This window comes from Hydra vulgaris, chromosome 11 (assembly GCF_038396675.1).
Source record: "Hydra vulgaris chromosome 11, alternate assembly HydraT2T_AEP".
NCBI classification, from domain to species: domain Eukaryota; kingdom Metazoa; phylum Cnidaria; class Hydrozoa; order Anthoathecata; family Hydridae; genus Hydra; species Hydra vulgaris.
The window spans coordinates 14,231,893-14,250,772 of record NC_088930.1 but is presented as its reverse complement, the minus strand read 5'-3'; the positions used below and the strand labels follow the sequence as shown (position 1 = coordinate 14,250,772).

General features: G+C 25.6%; 1 protein-coding gene across 2 annotated transcripts in view; it reads right to left on the bottom strand.

The window, feature by feature from the left end:
• The window catches only part of LOC100210703 (diacylglycerol kinase beta), a 44,671-nt gene extending 26,530 nt beyond the window's left edge, over positions 1–18,141 (bottom strand). For both annotated transcript variants that reach the window (XR_010641789.1, XM_065810196.1), the window contains exons 1-7: positions 17,715–18,141; positions 15,882–15,955; positions 13,801–14,011; positions 12,919–13,095; positions 11,376–11,564; positions 1,543–1,592; positions 88–162 (exon numbers count right to left, since the gene is read on the bottom strand). Coding sequence is in view for 1 of the 2 variants with exons in the window: in XM_065810196.1 (XP_065666268.1) it covers positions 88–162; positions 1,543–1,592; positions 11,376–11,564; positions 12,919–13,095; positions 13,801–14,011; positions 15,882–15,955; positions 17,715–17,781 (843 nt within the window). In the remaining variant the exon portion in view is untranslated. The remainder of the gene's footprint in view (positions 1–87; positions 163–1,542; positions 1,593–11,375; positions 11,565–12,918; positions 13,096–13,800; positions 14,012–15,881; positions 15,956–17,714) is intronic.
• Between the last annotated feature and the right edge of the window lie 739 nt (positions 18,142–18,880).

The following is an 18,880-nucleotide window of genomic DNA, read 5'->3' as shown; positions in this document are numbered from 1 at the left end:
ACCACTCTAATATATATATACAAACATAACTATCTTAAATAATTTTTTTTTAATTTTAGTTAAATATTATAAAGCAAAACAAATTACTGGTTGGATAGCTGCTGTATCCCATCCAAGATACTCAGCCACTCTTATCATTTGATTTACAATTGACTCCAGTTCCTAAAGAAATAATACAATAAAAACAAAACAAAAATCAAAACAAGAAACGTTATTCAAACAACTCTGTAATTAATTAGGTTTCATCGTGACTTGGAAAAATGTACTCTGTATAACAAACTTTACAAAATACATAACTTATTTGTCTTAAATTTTTTATATATTTTATTTATTATACCATTATCTAGAAGTTTATATTAGAACTTCTATTTACATATTTTATGTATTTAAAAAAAAAAATTTTATTACATTTTTCTTTTTCGATATTATACACTTTTCTGTTACTATTACTTAAAGTTAATGCTAAAATTATTTTTGATTAAAATTAGTGTATATTTATTTTATATTTATTTAATATTTCATCCAAATTTTTATTTAATCTTTTAAAGTGTAGTATTTTGGACAAAAAAACCTTCAAAAAAATTATTGAATTACTTGACTTTTATTGTAGGCTATGTAATCAGACAAAAATTCATTAGAATAACATCTTACACTAAGTAACAAACAAAAAATTATATACAAAAAAAAAAAAAATTATAATTTAAAAAATCTTATTTTAGGAATCAAATTTATTGATAGGCAGGTTCAGAAAAATGATTTTATAACAAATCATATAATAAAATTTAAATTTGACGAATTAATAACACTGATAAACAAATAAATTTTTTTTGTTGAAATTTAGTTAACTAGGTGGTTTTTTAAGACAAATTAAATATGCTGATTTCAAATATGCAACTCATTTTTTACCATCACGTCAAGTTGTAAAGATATTTAGGTTCAAATCTTTAGTATTAGGGGTAAAGTCCCTAATATTGTCACACAAAAAAAGTTTCTCAAAAGTATGTCAACCTGGGACTCAAAAGAAGCGTATTTTCATAGAGATTTTAGAAAACAAATATTTTTTCTTAAAAATTAATAACAAAAAAATTATGTGAAAAACTGCTAAAGACTCTTAAAAAAATTTAAACAGAACATTTTTTAGCAATAATACAAAAAGTACTTAATTTTATTACAAACGAATAACATTTTAAAAATCTTTATGAAAATACGCTTCTTTTGAGACCCAGATTGACATACTTTTGAAGAACTTTTTTTCGACAATATTAGGGACTTTACCCCAAATACTAAAGATTTGAACTCAAATATCTTTACAACTTGACATGATGGTAAAATTGAGTTGCATATTTGAAATCAGGTTATTTAATTTGTCTTAAAAAACCACCTAGTTAACAAAATTTCCACACAAAATTTTTATTTGTTTATCAGTGTAATCAAAGCAATAAAAAATAATTAAAAAAACAACCTAAAATTTACTCAAAAAAAACAGCATAAATTTAAACCTGCATAAAAATTTTCCATATTTAACAAAAAGAAGTTTTTTACCTTTTGATCTAAGTAATTGTTATTGTCACTATCATAAACGCGAAACACAACTAAAATTAATAAAATAAAGAATCAATTAAATAAAGTCATTAATTTTAAATTATATATATATATATATATATATATATATATATATATATATATATATATATATATATATATATATATATATATATATATATATATATATATACATCATTGTAAAAGAGTGCTCAATATTAAAAAATATTTTAAATAGAGCAATATACATATATATATATATATATATATATATATATATATATATATATATATATATATATATATATATATATATATATATATATATATATATATATATATATATATATATATATATATATATATATATATATATATTAACGAAGAAAAAACAATATTTTCTATGGTATTTTATGTTTCATGTCTATAATGGCAATCACCAGCCATTGAATATGATGGCATTCAATGGCTGATGATTGCCGTATAGGCATGAAACTTAAAGTACCATAGAAAAAGTTGTTTTTTCTTCATTAACATATATATGTATATATTTTTATGTTAATTCACCTCCCAATGGCCGAGAAGGCCACTACAGACGAGAAGGCCACTACAGACGAGGAGGCTACTTAATTGTGGTATAATCCTCTCTCAACTCTATAACTCCGAAACACAAACTTTGACGAACAAGGCTGCTGTGCAAAGAAACAAGTTGAGCGCAGTACTACCAGGGACGGGTGGGGATTGAACTTGGAACCACTCACTTGTGGTACAAGCGCTCTACTACTACGGCATATATATATATATATATATATACATATATATATATATATATATATATATATATATATATATATATATATATATATATATATGTATATACATATATACAATCAAATAAAACAATAATTTGTATACAACCTGGTAATATTTAGGGATTACTCAACCCAGTTTTTTAAAATTGCAAGGCTGCTCGAACCCACATTTTTCATATTTTATCATCTATCTCTTCTATTTTACTAATTATATTGAGAATGTTATCAATATTTTATTAATTGCTAACCTTATGAGTCATTATATATTATTGCCAAACTTAATCTTGTTAGTAGTAATAGTGCCCCTTCAAGCATGTTTAACAAAGAACCCTTGGCAGCCTTTGCTAGTGAGATAGTGGTAAAAAAGAGTCGCTGTACATTTTGTTTTTAGAAAACATAAACGAAAGCGTATGCAAATATAAAAAAAAATATCTAACGTACGTAAACTTTAAATTATGTAAAAAACATGGATATAGCAAAATGGATATAGCAAAAGCTGACAATAAAGCACTTCACAATAAAAGTAAGAAAAGAAAATTTGAAGATGAGAACAGATCATTTCATGGTGATTGGACAAAAAAATACGCATTTATTGATAAAGAAAATAAACCTATGTGTTTAACTTGCAATACTGAACTAGCTCATAATAACACATGTAATGCTAAACCAAGTATTTCTGTTTCTCGACATATAACTGAAAGAAGAATATCTGAGATTGGTGTCGAAGTTGAACAGCATTTGTTAAATTACTTAAAAAATTGTGAAGCATTTAGTTTAGCATTGGATGAATCAACAAATATTCAAGATAAACCTCGAATGGCAGTATTTGTTAGATATGTAACATCAGATGTACTTGTGAAAGAAGAGTTGCTAGATTTAGTAGAGCTATCAGACACAACTTATGGAATTGATTTAAAGGAAGCCCTTGACACTGTTCTGGTGAAAGCCAATGCTCCTAAAAACAAGCTTGTTAGTATTGCTACAGATGGTGCAACAACAATGGTTGGAAACACATTGGGCTTATGGGTTTACTAAATAGTGATCCTACGTATCCAGAGTTTATCCCAGTTCATTGTGTGATTCATCAAGAGCATTTAGCAGCAAAAAATTTTAATTTTCCAATTGTTTTTAAATCAGTGCTGGAGATTGTAAATTATAATTGATCTAATGCAAAAAATCACAGACAGTTTAAAAATTTCATTAGTGAATTGGATCTTGCTGACAAACCAAGTGACTTGTCGTTTTACTGTGCTATAAAGTGGCTTTCAAGTAGTAACGTTCTTTAAAGGTTTGTAGAACTATTAGAACCAATTAAACATTTTTTGCTTGAAAAGCAGAAGACTATTGAAATCTTTGACGATGTGAATTTTTTGCAAGATCTTTTATTTTTAACTGATGTAATGCAACATTTACAAAATCTGAATTTGTCGCTTCAGGGAAAAGAAAAAAATATATCTGATCTTGCTCAGACTATATTTAGTTTTCAAAAAAAAATTACTCTTATACAGAAAAATCTTATTTTCGACTATGAAGTTTGTTAAATCAAAGTATCGTGTCAATCTAACTAGTGAACATTTGCTACAGTTGCTTAGAATATCAACTACAAGCTTGAAACCAGATTTTAAAAAACCTACCAGTAGTGTTGTCTTAGTGACTAATAAATTTATAATAAATTATGCAAGTTATTATACAAGAAGAATTTTCTAATGGTCTTTTACAAAAAATAATTGATGTTATAAAGACAATTCTCTCTGTTATGTCTAATTTTTTGCTGAATGATGAAAAGACATTTTTCAATTGTAAAAATAAAAGTAATTTGAACTTAATTGAAGTTTATTGAAATTTTTTTTTTATTGTGTAGTCGTTTATTTATTTGATATTTAGCAGTTTTTAGTAACTTATGTTATTAAGTGGTTATAAGCAAGTTCAATTCGAATAAAAGCAAGTTTAATTCAAATACATTAAAATAATTTTTTTTCTCAAAGAAACCTTTTTATCTTTATATTTTTATATTTTGCTTACAATTGTTTTTAAAAGAAAAGTTATGGTTGTTGTAATTGGGTTAATTTAAAAAAAAATTATGATTTAGAGATGCTTTCTCAATTTTTCTACAAATGGTTTTCTAGTGTGAAAAAAAAAGGAATCAGATTTTATTTAAAAAAATCAAAATATCGATGTATAATAAAGATGAAGCTGGTATAGCAACAAATTTATTGCGGCTCTTCGGCACACGTCATTATTTATATGCAGCTCTCACGTCTAAAATTCTGGCCAGAATTTTAGACATTGTTTTGTTTTGCATTTTAAATAACAAAAATTAAAAAAAAAAAAAAGCAAGCTGATGATTTAAACTTACCACATGGCGACCTTAACTTTTTTTTTAAACAGTAAAGGGGTTTAAAAAGTTTGTTTTTAATAAGATCATATATGAAAATTCTAATTTTATATTTAAATTAAACCATTTTATTTAATTTATTATTTTCAAAAATAATTAAAAGTTAAAATTATTTAATATTGATATAATAAGGAAATTTAGAGTTTTACAGCTATTTTACCATGCCACCCGTTAAACATTCTAAACTGAGTGCGCAAAAACGACAGAATTTAGATAACCATCAAAATAGTATTATACTCCATTATTTTTTGGCTTAACTTTTAGATTAGGGAGCGTCCATAATGTACGGAGCGCCAAATTTCACTAATGAACAAAACAAAAAAGATCAAAAGTTTTCTCTCGCAGAGTCATAAGTTAAATAAAAAATCAAAATAGCTCATTAAGTTAAATAAAAATTGTCACCTAGAAGATTTTAAGATCTTCTTCTTTTTAAAAAAATAAATTTAGCGTTGCATAACTTATGTACGATTCATTAGGGTTTTATAGTCTATAGTTTTTACTGGTCTAAAATCTTCTAAGTTCTGCTATTTGTATAACAATGCATATAAAGTCTAAACATCTGGAGCATATGTTGAGTTTACAAGCAGTATATGGAACAATCCGGTATATTGGGTAGACATAGAAAAATCTGGTCAATTTTAAATTGAGATTTCTCTAAAACCACAAATCCTTTTTTTTTATTTTATTTTTTTAATTAAACATTTCTTAATCTTTAACGGTGTTGATAAACTTTTGTTTACAAACCAATGATTTGCAAAATGTTTTGGAAACAAATTGAGGTGCGTAAAAAAATTGTGAACTTTTTTAGCAAAAACCCATTGACTTTATATTGCTTGATTGCTAAACATATCAAATGTTTGCTAAATATACAAATCTTTATATAGATATAAATAAGTTAAAGATTACTCAAAAATTTGAAAGAAAACCTGGAAGTGGAAGAAAGAAAACTTTTCATAAATCCAAAAAGGTAAAGTTAAGTAAGATCTAGCAAGAAAGTTCAAGACAATTTATATCAAAAAAGTACTTAAAAATGCTGGAATTAAAGCATTTCATGAAAAAATACACCTTAGAGAAACTTAAATGGTAAAATTAAAGGAATTTTATGCGTAAAAAAGTTGCTTAAAAATAATGCCAGATAAAGGTATATGCATAATTGAAGACGACAAAATATATTGCAATGCAGATTATTCACAACTTCCTGGTCAACAATTTTACTATGAGAACAAAGAAAAACCTATCGATGATCAATTTAAATATATTAGATGAAAAACTTAGCATCTAAGTTCCTTAAGTGACAAGCAACTTGTAGCTGTGGTACGCAGTACTTTGGTTTTGTCACTAAGAAGACCTTGACTGCTGATCTCTATATCAAAGAATGCCTCTAAAAAAGATCTTTGCCATTAATGAAAAAACGTAAATATGATTGTCTCTTTTAGCCAGATCTTGCTGCTTCTCACTATTCTAATAAAAGTTCGACAGTGGTGCAAAGATAATAATGTGAAAATTGTTCCTAAAGATACAAATCCTCCAAATCGTCCTGAAGAGTGCAAGATTGAACATTATTAGACAATAGTTAATGGAGTTCTTCCACCATATTGGTGGATTAATGCCACCAAAATGGTGAAAAATAAAAAAGCTGCAAAATGATGGCATCAATCTGCTATAAAATTAAGTTGAAACCTTAATTGATGTAAACACATTTAATATATAAAAAAATTGAAATAAAAAGCATTTATGGTTTTAGAAAAATCTCAATTTAAAGTTGACTGGATTTTTCTGTGTCCAGCCAATAATAAATCTATGAAAATGAGAAAACTTTTGAATTTTATTTTAACAATTAGAAAACTTTTTTGATATATTATAATTTTTTTGCTATAAATATTGCTATAATTATTATAGATATATACTAAAAGAAAAATTTTGCTATAAATATTGCCATAATTACAGCTAGATTGAAAAATATTCAAAATTTATTAGGGGAGGTCTTTAATGCCCCAAAACGATACTGATGACAGCTCACTAAACCACTGAGTTATCAATGATATGCAATTAACAAAAAACAAATCTTATTACAAATCTCTTATAAGCTCTAGGTATGCGGAAAAGGTACGCATGTTATTTTTTTTGCTCTTAAAGCAATTTTCAAAATAAACTATTTTACGTAAAACTATTGAAGTAAACAAATAATAGGTATAGAAATGATCGGTGTGGAATAGATAAGTATAGAAATGGTAGGTTTGGTAAAGACCTGTATTTTATGGGTCCGGAATGCCAGGATATATATATATAAGGAAAAAGTAGATAAAAGGTCAGTGTGGAATAGACTTATAAAGACCTGTTTTTACAAGTCAGATCAGCTAGTACATAATATTCACTGATGTTTTTTTCAGAAAACTATTGAGTTGAAAAAAAAATAAGTTTGCATTCATAACACCCAGTGTAGTATTTCATCATCCAGTTTTTTTCTATCATTAAAAAAATGCAAAAAGAACTATTTCAGAATTCAAACCACAGGTTTCATTAACTTTGGGACAAAAAACTGTTATTTGGACAGCAGAGATAATGGATTGACTGCCCATATTAGTGACAAGATAAGATATCAAAAAATTTATGCCAGTCCCAAAACTGAATAGAGGCACTGGTGAACAAATAAGTTATGCAACAGAACAAGCTAGACAGATTTGTTGCACTCTGTTTTGATACTACTTCAAGCAAAACAGGTATACATTCAAGTGCTTGTACCTAACTGGAAAAATTAATTCGAGATTTTTAATTATACACAGCCTGTCAACACCATGTTTGTGAAGTGATTTTTGCCTATGTTAATAACCTAACTTCTGGGCTATCTTTTGGTCCAGAGATTATGTTATTGCAACGAATTTGTGATCAATGATGCAGATCCCAAAGTGTATGGTTTGCTTGTACAATCATCAGTAGAATTTGCTGTAAATATGCTACAAAGAACAAAATAACCCTGCGATGAATAAAAAGAATTTTTGCAACTGTCAATAATTTTCTTTAAAAAAAATTTCTCCAGGCCAAGGCAGAATAACTTTTCATACTCAAAGTGCTATGCACCAAGCATAATGGAAAGCACTGTACTCTATTAAAACCTACTTGTTTCAACACCAATTTTATTTAATAAAAAACAATGAGAAGAATCTTCAAAGGTTTTCAATTTTTTCAAATTTGATTTACATAAAATATTGGTTTCAGGCTCCCATCTCTTCTTCTGCTTCTCACAATGTCCAATTCAATTACATCATACAATTAAATTAATTAAGAAATTGAATAACTTCAAAATATTTGAAAAAGAACTGGCTAAATCTCCCATAAAAGCATAAATTCTTGTTATTGCAGGACATTTATGGTATTTAATGTAAAACCACGAGAATATCTCTTTTTTCAGCAAAGATGATGATAACAAAACTAAAGAAAAATCGTTGATTGCATTTGAAAAGCCAGCCAAAAAAAAACCCAGGTAATAAGGCTTGAAGGCAAAAGATTAATAAACTTGTAAGCATGAACTTAGATGACTTAGTAACAAAGAGATCAAAATATGTATTTGAAATGCTTGGAATAAATTGGACACTTATTGTACAGAAACTTAATACCAGAAAGCACATAAATCTGGTAATTTTATGATATATAATCAATCAATCATATATATTCTCAAAAAAATTTCATGGATATTTACAAATAGTAATTCTACTAATCTTAAGTAAACACCAAAAATATAGATCTTTATATATATATAATTAGTAATAATTATAAAAATAGTAATGATAATAATAAAAATAATACTTATAGTAATAAACATAAAAACCACAATAATAATAAAACAAAAACAATAACAATTATAATAACAATTATAATAAAAAATAATAAGTGACTCGTTTTTATAAACACAATAGCTAAATATACATATAAGTTAGTTACAAACAGTTGATTGATAAAAGGTAACAACTAAAAATGACATGAAACATTTATTTAATTGAAAATAATAAAATAGGAATAACAATAAAAAAGTTAAAAATTAATAAAATAACTTACTCGCATGCATAGATACACACATTTTGCACATAAATACACACGCGTACATATACTCACATACATATGTATACATACACATATAGATATATATATACAGCTTTAAAAATATATACATTTTTAAAAATGTCCAACCAACATAAAACTAAAAAAAATACATACCAATGCAAACAACACACTAAAACATATAACAATATGAACTATACACTACAATGCTCGATTAACAATACACTAGAATACAAAAACAAAAAACAACAACAAAAGCAAAACAAACAAAAAAAAAATAATGCGAAACAGAGCACAAAATTACATTATAAAATAAAAAATGTATAAAAATAAAGGACAATTTAAACTAAACACAAAAACATATTACATTATCAATAATGTAAGAAAACAATTTAAACAACTAAAGTTAAAAAAATTGTTCTTTTTCTTTCTTTTTTTGCTGGTTGCAATGTTCATTGTTCTTTTTTATTATTATTTTCTATTTTCAAACATTTTAAAACTTTTAAGTTTGTATTTAGTTTATGGTAGTTTTTGCTTTTTACTTGTTCTTATTTCTCCTCAGTCATTTTTCTATTAATATTATTTGATCATTAGTTTTTACATTATTTGTTGCTGTTCTTTTATTCATCTTTTTTCTAAATAATTTTTGATTTTCCTCATCTACATTTTCTTATTTTTTTCCTTTTTACCATTTAAAACCATTTGCCATGTCATTGCGTAGCGTGATATAAAAGAATGCTATATCAAGAGGATGCTATATTCAAGATAAAATCTTTAAAAAAAAACGTTTTATTTTCAAGATGATACAATGAAGATAATAATATAGATAATGTACAGTGGAAGACAACAAAACAACCTAAGCTATTAAGTCTGACTAAAACTATAAGGAAGCTCATTGACTATCTGATAGAAGACAAAATCTTACTGTTTATTCTTACATTAAAAAACAATAAGTAAGCTCTGCTTCTTTATATCAAATTTAAAAATAAGTTGGGTATTGTTACGTTGCTTCTTTAAATTGGTTGTATAACACAAAATAAAGTTTTCCTTCAAACAAAGTTCAAGAAACATTACAACCAACAGTAGTTTATTACAAAATATTTTTTCAATGTTATTCAATGTTTTATCTCATGCATTATGTTACTCCGTTCTTCAACAAACTTTGAAGTTATCATGAGATAATATGTCTTCTATAAACACTGTGACAGATTATTACTTTAATACAACTGTAGTAAAGTAATAATCTGTAACAGATTTACTTAATATAAACTTTAGGACAAACAAACAAAACAAGTACAAGCTTTTAACCAGAAAATTAAACTTTTATTTTCTTAAAGTATACTTCTTTTTTTACATGGCAGAAAAAAAAAAAAAAAAAACAGAAAAATTTTTGAAATTGAATTTTTATTTATAAATTTTTGGTGTTTATTACTTTTAAATTCCCAATAAAAAATAGTGAAGTACAAATTCATCAGTATCGAGTAAATAATACTTGAGTTAAAGCTAATTGTGCAATGTCTTGCGCATGTGTTACACACGCCTTTAAAAATAAATGATGCTGAAAAAAAAGAATATGGGGCAGAGCATCAATAGCTTTGAAACTATAAAAAGTTATATAAATATTTTAAAAAAATTCTTATTTTTTGTGTTTTAGTTTTATTTAAATTCTTTTTATTTTCTCTTTTATTAAGATTTCTTGTTTTAAATAAAGTTTTTTTTTAGTCTAGATTTTTCAGTACATTTTTGAATTAATCAAATTCTAAAAACATGTTAACAGCTGTGGTCAAATTGTCAAAACTACAAAAATTAAAACAAAAAAAAAATTATTATTTCTGTGGTCATATAATAGTGTGTGATCCATTAAAATATCACCAAAATGCATTTCTGGAAAGTAAAAATGGCAACTTTTTGACTTAGATATTTTTAATGCTTTGTAAAGGGTTTGTTAAAAATTTTTTTAAATCTATAAATCTTTGATTTTTCATATCTTATAACACCATTGATTGTTAATTTTCATTATTTACAATTTAGTTACAACTGTCACAACAAAAAATAAGAAACCTTGCAAATATTCAAATAAAAACTAGCATATAATAAGATCAATATGTGATGAATGCATAAAATCAAATAATTTATTTTTTAATTAAGCAGATTGCTACATAAATGCTGACAAAGTTGTTTCGACAAGAAGTGTCAAAAAGTAAGCATTACAACCATTACACTTAAGTGTTGTTAATTTTGAAAAAAAATTCTGAATACTCTGAATTTTGCTATGACTATAAAAAGTAGCCATAGCATGAATAAAAGATGGCTTATTATTGCTAGATGCTTTATTTCAATAACTTTGACAATTTTTAAAAAAGAAAGTATCGCCACCAAATTTTAAATGGAACTCATTTTCTTGTTAATAAATGGTCAGAAATATTTGAGAAAAACACAAATCACTCACTTTAAAAAACATTTGTTCATTCATTTAATTGCTTAAAACTTTTTAGATTTGATTTTATGGAGAACTTGGTGACTATATAAAAATATCATACAAAAACTAAACAACTTAAAAAATGTCTTACATTCCAGTTTGTCTTGCACATCACCTCCCTCAAGAAGTGATAAGTAACAGGCAATTTCTTTTATCTCAATCATCGGAACAAGATGCAGGTCATTGAAATCCCTTGGTGATTTAACAGCATCATCATTTACATGCGTTTCTAAACAATGGCCTTCTAAGTAAGAAGAAGCGCGTAAAGATGACATGTCTTCTAAAAAGAAAACAGCCATGATAAAAATAAAAGTTCCTTCATTTTGAGTTAATAGTACAAACTGAAATATATGCTTATAATTAATGCACAAATCAATGTCAATAAAAAGACTGTAAAATGTAAGTAACATGACTGACAAGAAAATATGTAAATTACAAATTAATTTTTGTTTATGCCTTAAATGTTATACACTAAAACACATAAATAGTTCTTATTTGAAAAGGATTAAACCTATAAAAAGTGTGTATTATTATTATAAAGCCTCTGATACCTAGAAAAAAATGGATCCGGCTATCTTAAACAAAAATTATTTGTTTTAAGTTTAATATTATTTTTCATTTGAATGACAGCAACTAGGACATAAGTTACTATTTGGAACTAGAGATGACTGTAAAACTCAAGCATAAGTCATCAACTATGTTGTTGATGGCTTATGCTTGAGTTTTCAACTTGAAGCTGAAAACTCAAGCATAGCGATATTGTTGACTTATGTTTTTGTAAATGCGTATGTTTAAATAAAAGTTTCACAAATGAATGTGTTATAAACAAAAGAATTCAAACAATCTAATAACTATAAATAGAAATAACACTGTAAGAAATGTTTTTGTTTATGGATTATCACATTATTGTACAAATGCCACACTGCTAAATAATAATGTCAGAATTTACACCCTCTACCGTATAGATTGCATCCATTGTAATAGCAGAGATTTCTTTTGCGAGATTCATATTATTAATTATTATAATATATATTTATAATAATATATAATTAGTATTAATGATTTTACTATTACCAAATAGAAATAAATTGTTTATGATACTAAAATATTAGCAAATATAAATAACAGTGAAAATTACATTACAAGATTGCATAAACAAAATACCAAAATTGTTAAAAACATGAATGAACAAAAAAAAACAAAAAATTTGAATACTATAAAATGGAAAGTAATCTTGACAAATCAAATATCTATCAAAACTATACAATTCTATCAAAAAGAAATGAAACAATAAGTTTATGCAGCACAAAGAAAAAAACCCAGGTATTATTTTATCTAGCATGAAATATCATAGTCAAGTAATGTATGCAAAAAACAAAGCAAAATACTTGGAATGAACAATTGACAATATGTTTACTTATTTAAATAATAAACTACTTGAAACAATATACACAGCCTACACCTCATTTGAAATTTGAAATATCAGCGTGGAACTGTCACCAAAAAACGATATAATTGAAAAAGCTTGAAAAAGTAGTGCAATAAAAATTTGTATTCACATTCAGGAAAAAGAACAGTAGCTAATATTTATACAGATAATATAGTAAAAACAACCAAAAACTAAATAGACTTACCCAACTGATGATATTTTCCATTTTGCTTATACTTTTGATGAGTGTCGTTGTTTAATTCGTTTAATGCATTTGCTGAGCTGCAGCTTGAAATACTTGAAGTAATACCAGCAACAACAGTTGCTGTAGCAACCAATGTAGCACGACGTGCTCCTTTGGCAATCCTTGAAAATAGAAGATCTAAATAGCAAGGATAAACATAAATTAATAACTCTTTTTATATAATAAAAAAACTTGTAGTGATATATATACTTTTTTATATATTAAAAAAAGTGTAGTGATTTATATTTAAAAATATATTTAAAAAAAATATATTTAAAAAAAAAAATGCTTCTCAAACAGAACTAAAGAAAAACTATTTTTCATGTTTTCTAAATAAAAATCAAATAACAATAAATTTAAGATTGAAATTTTTTAATACAACCAAATAGACTTTTAATTTATCAATGCATTTTTATTAAATTTTATATAGAAAAAAATCATATTCATCAAATATAAAATTTAAAAAATATGCATTTCATATCAATATTGTTTTTATTTGTCATTGACTGAATTTAAGACAACACTTTCTTCTTTTTTATTTCATTGTTGTAGCATTTGGCTGTTCCTTCCTATTATAAATTAAACTTTTTTTAAATGGAAATGTTACTTTTATTAAACCATTGCAAAATAAATACTGAAAATCCACCTAACTGATAAATTATTAGATTTTTGGCTCTAGTAACATTTTATTTACTTGATACACATACCATCTGAATCCCTAATTTATAAACTTCTTAACCTTAAATTATAAAAAGTATTAGAAAAGTATAAAAAAATTAAAAATATAAAATTATAAAATTTTAAAAAGACTTTTTTTAAATAAATAAATTTCTGAAAACTCACTTGGGGTGCCATGGCCAACCTCATTAAACTCTTCATAGCCACCTTCTTCAATAAATTTACTAACAAGAGCAGTGGGCATCTCAGGAGATTTTACACCTATTTGAGGAACTTTCTTATGGAATGTCCAAAATAAAGTTTGACAAAGTTCATCGCTAATACTTTCTCCCAAATAAGAAGACATAAAGAGCTTGAAACCTTCATAACCCATTGGCTAAAAATAATTTTCTATCATTGTTTCATAATTATATAAAACAATAGTTATAAGCTAATATTTTTGAAAATTGTTAACTTCAAAGACAGTATTTGTGCAAAATAGGGACAAGTATTATTTTAGTAATTAACGATAATGTATTACAGCTGTGCAATACTATGGTATCTAACAGTTGGGACAACTAGACCTTCCAAATAACAACTGAATTTACAGAAAAGTAGTATCTGTGGTTCAGTAAGGCAACCAGACAATTACTATATGAGGAGCCAGTTTGCAAAACGCGATAAGTCCGAGTAAATTGATTTTAAGAAAACAGCAAAAAACTGTACTACTCATAGCTGCGCATCAACAGAAATTGATATTTTCTTTATCAATTTTTAGGACAAAAAAACTTTTAATTGGCCTAATATTTAAATAGATAATAGATTTCAATAAGTATGATTTTTGAATCCATCTGCAAAACGCGTGAAAGCGCATTTTGCAGATGGACTCCTCATTTACAAGTTTATTAATAAAACTTTTCTTGTATAATCTTTGAAAATCTTTGTTTTGATTATTTTAAGAAAACCTTCAAAAAACTTTATTTTGCTCATACAAAACATTGCACTTTTTTGCGGCCAATGTTCAAGAAAAGAATAACAAAAAGCTTTATTTTTTTTTTTTAATTTTCACTTTAAGGGATTTTTCTTTTGTATAAAGACAAATATAAATTTATAAATGACCTAAATAATTTATGATGTAAAAAAACTGCAAACAAAAAAACTTGAATGGTGGTGGACTGCCAATTATCACAGAGAATTCAAGTAAAAAAATTATCAACGTTTTAGTTGCTTAAAGGGCAACTGGAAATTAACCTAACATAACACCACTGTATAACACACAGCAATATTTTTCCAACTTTGAGTAATATAGCTGCTTTGAACATAAGTTACTTAAAACAGCTACTTAAAACTTTGAACAACTACTTTGAACACAACTCATTTTTTTGAACAATATAATCACAATTTTAAACAATATGCACTTAATACATTTCAATACATTTTTTTAAAGAGAAAAAATTTAAAACTTTTAATTTTAATAAAAAATTAAAACACAAAAAATTAAATTAACTATTCATACAAATCCTGTTTTTTCTGATCATAGATCTAATAAATTTAACATGGGCTTTGTTTTATAAAAAATCTCAAAATAACTTTTAAAAGATTTAGTATGACAGAATTTTGTTTACATGTCTTTTCTAATCAACAATGCTAAGAATACAGATTCAATAGATCAGTATAATTAGTTGATCCAATATAGTTTTTTTTTTTTAATTAACTCCAATCCATCGATATTAGGCAGGCATATTTAAGTAGACATATATATTCAAGTAGACAGGCATATTAAAGTAGACATACATATTCAAGTAGATATACATATTTAAGTAGACATGGATATTCAAGTAGACATGGATATTCAAGTAGACATGGATATTCAAAGAGATATGCCTATTAAAGACTATGTTTTAAAGTTCAAAACTCTTGATATGCTTAAGAAAACATTTACTAAAATTTATTAAAAAAAGGGCATTCACACTGAACAAGTTTTTTGTTTTAAGTCATAAAATAAACTAAAATTTGTTACTTTAAAATGATGATTTTAATGATGACCTTAACATTTTTTACTTTCAACAAATAGCCATCATTTTATTATTATAATTAAATAAAAAACCACTAACTACAAAGCTTTTAATTCCAATAACATAATAAGAATTTAAAAGAAGTAAAAAATTTCCATCATTCTCTTTTAAAACAATTTTTAACAAAAAAAATTTTAAATATCTATTAATAAATAGTACATTTATATGTGTGTAATAAATAGAACAAATTACCTGTTCAGTATTATATTGTTTATGAATGCCAGCATGGAACTCTGTCAAAACATCTTTAAGCCTTCTCTTTGAATCTTAAAAAAGCAAGTTGTTTAATTTTTATTTTAAATTTTATTACATACACATGTGTTTACATCAGCACATACAACATATGTGCTGGATTCCAAACAGTTTTTGGAATCCAAAAAATACTGATTTTACAAAACTTGACAAATATTTTACTATAAGGAAAAATTTTACTCCCCCATTGGTTGCAAAAAACTATGGAGTATTACAGAAGTAGTTTCTAAATTGTTACTATTTAGCCAAGTATATATTTGAAAGAAATCAGTAAGTCACTAAAAAGATATATATCTTGCAAATGAAAAAAAAAAAAATTTAGTACATTATTTAAAAATGCTATGCTGGTTACTTTCTTATCAAAACTACAATTTTAAAATTTTACTTGAAAAACTAGTTTAAATTGAAAACCTGAAAAATTAAAAATCTGGCTTTATAATTTTTATGCTTTTTATATAACAAATGTGCATATAGTAGGTGCTGTGCATAGCCATGTGCATATAGTAGGTGCTGTGCATAGCCACAACTTACCAGTCAGACATCAGATGTTGTTTGAATAAAAGATTGTCTGATCAAGATACTCTTAGATTGTCTTAGATTAGATCTGATCAAGATACTCTTAGATTGTCTGATCAAGATACTCTTGATCAGACAATCTAAGATTTTATTCAAACAAGAGCATCAATATGTAAATTTTGACCCACAGCTTTGTAAATTAATCAGAACCTGAAATTTTATCAAGACATTATTTGTACAGCTAAAATGTTTGATTGTTAAAATGCACCTGATAAAATTTTATTTCTTTTTTAAATTTATTACTATTTTGCTTTTACAACCCTTTTTAATCCTATGACTCCAAAACATAAACCTTCAGAGAAACAAGTTAAGTATGTTAATACCAGAGACGTAGTGGAATTTCAACTGTGCCGCTCCCTGATAAAGCAAGCACTAAAAAACATAGTTTTTGCATGTTCCAGGTGTTGTTTTTAATTGCAAAGTTATCAAAATTGTTATTTTACAGACAAAGTTAATAACATTTGAGTAAGGAAAGAAGTTTTATCTTTTAATGTATTCATCTCCCCAAGGCCACTAAAGTCAAGAAGACTATTAAATTTTTTTTTAATTTGTAGTTAAATCCCTCTTCCAACTTGTTAACTCAAAAACATAGGCCTTGACAAAAAAAGGCTGCTGGGCAAACAAACAAGTGGAACACACTACTAACCTTCTTACTTTCAAAGTGAGTAGAATAATAAGGAAATGAACAATGCAGTAGTTAGCCTACTACTTGTTGTATTACTTAAAAATATACAAATATTATATTGTAAAATAGTGCATGCAACTCTACTGTGCTAATTCCTACCCTATATGTGAAATGCACTATAATACAAAATAAAAAATTTGTGAATAACAAGTTAAAATAGTATGTTTTGAGTCATATGTGAGATAATATGTTTAGTTTGAGACTATTTTATCATTAAAAAAAAATAGTTTATTTATTTCACAACTTTTATATAAATATTTTATATCTTAAAACTTTTTATTGAGACCACTGATTCATTTTTTTTTTTTTTTTACCTAAGATTTTTTTATGACTTTTAAGTAAAAATGCTTTAACTTTAAAAATGTTAATGTATACTATATATACAGTTTGCACTACACAGCTATTTTAACTATGTATAAATTTATTTATTGTACATAATTTTACAATCACAACACACACACCATAATAGTTTTTAGTTAATAATCATTGCATACTTAATATATCTATCTTACATTTTGTGTACTCTTGCAGCTGTTTGAACTCGTGTGCTGGAAGTCGATCCCATATACCTGCGGCCATATTTTTTTAGAAACTATTATTTATGCTCTACTCCATTAACATCGTTTGCTTATTAAAACCATTTTAATACAAATATCTGGCGATAAACTTTTATTCTCTGATATTTACTTGTACAAATAACAACATCATTTAGTCTTATTTATTATGATATGTTAGGAAAAGAAACATAAATATTGATTTTTCAACGTTTCGCTAGTACATCAGCATCGCCAGAAAAAGCATATCGATTCCGAAATATTTTATTTATGTCAAGTTATTCGTCTTTTTAAAATTATTTAATTTGCAAGACTTAGTGACTTTTAGAGATACTCGGTAGTGACTCGTACAAAACAAATTTAATCCTCAGAGAAACGCCGTAATAATTTCCCGAAAAACAGCTGTTTAAACTTATTTTTGAGAAACCCCCTGATCTTTATAATAGTAAAAAAAAATTGAAAAATCATCTAACCAATCAAAAAGAAATGGAAATATAGGTTCATTTTTTAAAAATATGAGTGGTTTATAAGTCTTATGGAACAATTTGAGCATAATTTTGCAACAATAGAATCGGAAAATGAAGCAGAATATCTGATTTATTTTGAAGGTGTTCTTTCTTTGATATCAAGAATTTCTTTTCATTCTATTATTTCCCGTTCTTCGATGTTCTGATAAGAAATCAGGGATATCGATTTATAACGTTACATCATATGATTTTCTCTATAACCAAATATAATAAATGGCGAGCTGACTTGTCTATGTAAGATACATTTAGTTAAAAAAAAAGCAAGTCGCTATATATATATTTATATTTGATTTTTTTATATTATTTTTTAGGCGATTAAACTTTAATTCTTAGCATTCTTTGTAATTCTGTAGTTTTACGGAAGATATTTTGAAACCATTTTTTTTTTCAAATATTATAGTTTTATTTTTTATAAAGTGAAAAATTTTTATATTTTTAGATATGAAATTGTTCATTATTATATCAAAAAAATTAGATGATTGAAAAAACAAAAGAAAAAATTGTTTTTATGTAACAAGTTACAATTAAAAATATGCTCCGAGTATTTTTAAATTATTTTGCTTAGAATAGTTTTGCAAGAGTCTAAGTTACTTTGGT